The following is a 6,000-nucleotide window of genomic DNA, read 5'->3' as shown; positions in this document are numbered from 1 at the left end:
CGGATATGAAGAGTGCCTTGCTATTTTTCTAATATATTTTCCTTTAGGAATTTCTGTTCCGTCAGAACCTTCTATTACAAGTGCAGACCCTGAAACTCGTCCATTTTCAAATCCATCAGTTTGTTTTTAATGTCGGCCGTTCTATTGTATAATTGGGTAGAAATTGCTCTTGCACATTGAAATGACTTTTTCCTCTCCCACCCTTCTCTCCTTCACCCCTTTAGGAACTATTCTGTCAGCATGACTCAACAGATGCAGAATCTGCAGCTGTCCCATACCAGGAAGTGCTCGGGAGGCCCTGCCTCCCCCAGCGCCGCCAAGCGCCTCTACAGGAACCTATCAGAGAAGCTGAAAGGAGGCCACTCCTCCTTCGAGGACGCCTACTTCTTCGGCCGCGGAGAACGCCACGGTCATCACAAGGGCTCGGTGAGTTGGGATCGTGTGTCCATGCGTACATGTCATGTTTGTGTGTTTGTTTTCACATCCAAGACATTTTCAGAAAGTTGAAGCTCATTTACTGAATTTCTATACAATACATTTACATTGGAGAACAGCAAAAACAAGCATGAAGGATGTGAAGGGTGTGTGTGTGTGTGTGTGTGTGTGTGTGTGTGTGTGTGTGTGTGTGTGTGTGTGTGTTAGAGAGATTTCAGTGTGTTCTCACACTAGGGCTGATGTGTCCCAGTCTGATGACGTGTTCCACATGGTTACATCTCACGTACAGCTTGTTGTTTTACTCATCATTACAGCTATAGATGCCGTAGCCGATGAAACTACCATGTCCGTTTGGGTTATTACAACAACACAGAAGTTACTACAAACAAAAAACTATTTTTTGACATCATCACACGCCAGATAGAACAGAATAATATGTACTGCTGGGTTTTGAACCGTTTTGTCAACAAAACCAAAACTAAGGCGCTGGATGAGAACAGTGGTTCCATCTTCAAATGTTGCCGCTTCAGCACTTTCACTGCAGTGCTACCTCCTTCTCTTCACCTCTCTTTGTCTCTCTCTCTCTCTCTCTCTCTCTCTCTCTCTCTCTCTCTCTCTCTCTCTCTCTCTCTCTCTCTCTCTCTCTCTCTCTCTCTCTCTCTCTCTCTCTCTCTCAAGCACACTTGTCATTAGTCCTCCGTATGTATATCCATCACGCTGAACAATAACCTAGCATTGGCTTAATCACTGATGTTAACCCACACACACGTTCCACCGACACGCTACAATGATAATTGAATGTGAAATGAGTCATATGATATTGATTGTGCCAATCGATCAGAGAGTGTAGGTTTTTTAGAATTCTGAGTGTTGGATCGTGTCAGTGTTCTCTCACTGTGACAGATAGACAGTACTGTCCCCATGTGATATGGCGTCTGCTTTGATCCAAAGCCACTTAGTCACGCATGCAGAAATGTTTTACGGACGTGGTGGTCCTGGGAATCAAACCCACTATTCAGGCGTTGCGTGTGCCATCCTCTACCAACTGAGCTACAGAGGACCACCTCTCCTCTCTACGGTCCATCAATCACTACACTTTGTTGCTGTGTCTGCCCTTGGTTTGGTTAAAGCTTCAGAGCCTATGACATTCTGGAGCTGTGGGTGAGTGCTGTTGACGACGACAACAATGATGATTGTCTCCTGACCCCTGTGTGTGTGTGTGTGTGTGTGTGTGTGTGTGTCCCTCCAGAACATGCAGGGTAGTGAGTGTCTGTTTGAGGCGGTGGAGCAGCAGGATGTAGATACCGTCCAGATCCTTCTCTACCAATACACAGCTGAAGAGCTGGACCTCAACACGCCCAACAGCCAAGGGTTAACGCCGCTCGACGTGGCCGTCATGACCAACAACACACCTATAGCCAAGCTACTGCTGAAGGCCGGCGGCAAGGAGAGCCCTCACTGTGAGTATATATTCACCTTCAATTTAACCAGGCAAGTCAGTTAAGAACACATTTTTATTTACAATGACGGCCTGGGAACAGTGGGTTAACTGCCTGTTCAGGGACAGAACGACAGATTCTTACCGTTGTCAGCTCGGGGCATTCGATCTTGCAACCTTTCGGTTACTAGTCCAACGCTCTAGCCACTAGGTTACTCGCCGCCCCGTATACACTACGTAGGGCTCACTGTGTACACACTAAGTAGGGTACACTAAGTAAACACTATGGAGGGTGCAATGTGAGTACACACTAAGTAATGCAACCCAGCATTGAAACCATTAGTTAAAAATACAGGAATCTTGTTCTAGCCTTTTCTTCTCTGTTCCTGTTCCTGTTCCTGCCTGGCTGGCGCGACCCAGCTGGTACACAGCGAGGGAAAGACCCACTAGTCTGGACTATGTCTGTTGCTATAATATTCACCCCAGAAATTGAGAGATTATTTTTATTGGTTCTTTCAAATGTTTTGTTTTCCTCTGGGGTTGAGACCTCTTTTAAAATGGAAGGGGGTCGCGCTCGTGGGGCTGTGTATGGCTGTACAGAAACAGCCAATTAAAGCACAGCCCCCTTCGTTATCGATGCACCATGCTAACACCGTGCTAACACCATGCTAACACCGTGCTAACACCATGCTAACACCGTGCTAACATCAAACAGCCTATTCACACTTTGAAGTCAGGAGGACTCTGAGTTTGGTGTCAGCCAGACTACTTTATCCCTTTTTAGACATGGTTTTCTAGTAGGCCTGGCCGATATAGATTATTTTTTAAATATGTTTTTGCGAAAGCAATAAATCAACGATAAATTATGAGAACAGATTTTTTTGGGGGGAGGTGCTAGAACTGGGCAATATGGACAAACAGTCATAATGAGATAATTGTAACTATTTTGCTCGATAAACATGGTGCCATGAACTCAATATTAAGCAGGGAGAAATACATGAGATACTCATAGAAAACTGTGACTCTCCTCTCTATAACTACAACAACAGTAGTTGCTCGGAAAACTGTATTCTTCCCTCAATGGCATTTTGATCAACGGTCTGTCGTGTTTGTGCTTCCCAGAATGCATCTCACAGCAGTCGACAGCGGAAAACAACAACAAGCAGATGCTTTCATAGTAGGAATAATATATTACATCGGCTATTACCATTGACCAAATAATGTTTTACAGAACAATCGACAGGAAGTATACCGAAGAAAAATACTTCAGTCAGAGGAAGGCAATGTTTATCTTCCCAGCTCTATTTCCTATTCAATACTACTTTAGTCTACTACTACTTTAGTCTACTACTACTTTAGTCTACTACTACTTTAGTCTACTACTACTTTAGTGTAATACTACTTTAGTCTACTACTACTTTAGTCTACTACTACTTTAGTGTAATACTACTTTAGTCTACTACTACTTTAGTCCTCTACTACTTTAGTCTACTACTGCTTTAGTCTACTACTACTTTAGTGTAATACTCCTTTAGTCCTCTACTACTTTAGTCTACTACTACTTTAGTCTACTACTACTTTAGTGTAATACTCCTTTAGTCCTCTACTACTTTAGTCTACTACTACTTTAGTCTACTACTACTTTAGTCCTCTACTACTTTAGTCTACTACTACTTTAGTCTTCTACTACTTTAGTCTACTACTACTTTAGTCCAGTAATACTTTAGTGTAATACTACTGTAGTGTACTACTACTTTAGTCTACTACTACTTTAGTCTACTCCTACTACTTTAGTGTAATACTACTTTAGTCTACTACTGCTTTAGTCTACTACTGCTTTAGTCTACTACTACTTTAGTGTAATACTACTTTAGTCTACTACCACTACTTTAGTGTAATACTACTTTAGTGTAATACTACTTTAGTCTACTACTACTTTAGTCCAGTACTACTTTAGTCTACTACTACTTTAGTCTACTAGTACTTTAGACCAGTACTACTTTAGTCTACTACTACTTTAGTCCAGTACTACTTTAGTCTTCTACTACTTTAGTCTACTAGTACTTTAGACCAGTACTACTTTAGTCTACTACTACTTTAGTCTACTACTACTTTAGTGTAATACTACATTAGTCTACTACTACTTTATTCTAATACTACTTTAGTCCAGTACTACTTTAGTCTACTACTATGTTAGTGTAATACTACATTAGTCTACTACTACTTTAGTCGACCACTACTTTAGTCCAGTACTACTTTAGTCTACCACTACTTTAGTGTAATACTACATTAGTCTACTACTACATTAGTCTACTACGACATTAGTCTACTACTACTTTACTCTACTACTACTTTAGTGTAATACTCCATCCATCCCTCCTTCACCTCTCCTAGACAGATGGTTCTTACATTGTCCAACATCCCTGGACAGGAAAGCACCTCACAAGCCTTCTGTGTGTGTGTGTGTGTGTGTGTGTGTGTGTGTGTGTGTGTGTGTGTGTGTGTGTGTGTGTGTGTGTGTGTGTGTGTGTGTGTGTGTGTGTGTGTGTGTGTGTGTGTGTGTGTGTGTGTGTGTGTGCGAGTGCGTCCTGCTCCGCTCCATGTTAGTGACACATCTAACTGGGGTGAAACACTGGCCACTTCAGAGTTTAACTAACCAAGTCTAAAGGGGCCTCCACACATTCCCTATCCCAGGCCAGAGGAGGGGCCTCCACACATCCCCTATCCCAGGCCAGAGGAGGGGCCTCCACACATCCCCTATCCCAGGCCAGAGGAGGGGCCTCCACACATCCCCTATCCCAGGCCAGAGGAGGGGCCTCCACACATCCCCTATCCCTATCCCAGGCCAGAGGAGGGGCCTCCACACATCCCCTATCCCAGGCCAGAGGAGGGGCCTCCACACATCCCCTAACCCTATCCCAGGCCAGAGGAGGGGCCTCCACACATCCCCTAACCCTATCCCAGGCCAGAGGAGGGGCCTCCACACATCCCCTATCCCTATCCCAGGCCAGAGGAGGGGCCTCCACACATCCCCTAACCCTATCCCAGGCCAGAGGAGGGGCCTCCACACATCCCCTAACCCTATCCCAGGCCAGAGGAGGGGCCTCCACACATCCCCTAACCCTATCCCAGGCCAGAGGAGGGGCCACCACACATCCCCTAACCCTATCCCAGGCCAGAGGAGGGGCCTCCACACATCCCCTAACCCTATCCCAGGCCAGAGGAGGGGCCTCCACACATCCCCTAACCCTATCCCAGGCCAGAGGAGGGGCCTCCACACATCCCCTATCCCTATCCCAGGCCAGAGGGGGGGCCACCAGGGCTACCGGGCCTCCCCACTGAAAAGCCCTGACAAAGTTTGACATTTAATGGTTTAACTTTTCCAACGATACATGTAACGCCCTGCCAATTATACCTAAGTGATTTATTGTCCTCCGGGCCTGAGAGGGGAGAACGTCAAGTGTTTTTATAAACACACACGCTCACACAGAGCACACACGCACACGTCTTACTGTGGCACAAACCGATCCCTGTAAAACAAACAGAGGGGTTAGCGTGTTTCTGTTTATCCTCCTGGGGCTGGCTGGGTTGGAGCGGTGGGGAGGGTGGTCTGACAGACCAGGTATAGAGAGGGTTTGCTGGGTTGGGTTGGAGGGGTGGGGGTCTGACAGACCAGGTATAGAGAGGGCTGACTGGGTTGGGGTGGAGGGGTGGGGTGGGGAGGTGGTCTGACAGACCAGGTATGGAGAGGGTTGGCTGGGTTGGAGGGGTGGGGTGGGGGTCTGACAGACCAGGTATGGAGAGGGTTGGGTTGGAGGGGTGGGGTGGGGGTCTGACAGACCAGGTTTGGAGAGGGTTGGGCTGGAGGGGTGGGGTGGGGCGAGTGGGGTGACAGACTGGGTCAGAGAGATCACTCAAGATTCAAGTCGAAATTTGACGTTGTTGCAGGTCACAAGGACATTTGGGATACGGCTTCAAAACCGTCCACTACGGGCAAAAAAAAGAAAACTCTAAAATCTGTTGCCGGGAGCTGGGATTGAAGCCACCTGTAGTCTATGGAGTGGGAGCGCGCTGCTTAGACCACTGCGCCAGTCGTCCACAATGAGATAGCAAGGTTAATTAACCCA

The 6,000-nt window shown here is 46.3% G+C and overlaps 1 protein-coding gene across 1 annotated transcript in view; it reads left to right on the top strand.

Moving 5' to 3' along the window:
- The first annotated feature begins 240 nt into the window (after positions 1-240).
- LOC135524894 (ankyrin repeat and fibronectin type-III domain-containing protein 1-like) overlaps positions 241-6,000 on the top strand; it is a 102,735-nt gene continuing 96,975 nt past the window's right edge. Inside the window, exons 1-2 of the mRNA XM_064952745.1 lie at positions 241-441; positions 1,685-1,895. Of these exons, the coding sequence (XP_064808817.1) occupies positions 241-441; positions 1,685-1,895 (412 nt within the window). The remainder of the gene's footprint in view (positions 442-1,684; positions 1,896-6,000) is intronic.

This window comes from Oncorhynchus masou, chromosome 31 (genome assembly GCF_036934945.1).
Source record: "Oncorhynchus masou masou isolate Uvic2021 chromosome 31, UVic_Omas_1.1, whole genome shotgun sequence".
In the NCBI taxonomy this organism is placed as follows: Eukaryota; Metazoa; Chordata; class Actinopteri; order Salmoniformes; family Salmonidae; genus Oncorhynchus; species Oncorhynchus masou.
Note: the sequence above shows the minus strand (reverse complement) of the source record. Positions and strands in the feature narration are given on the sequence as shown.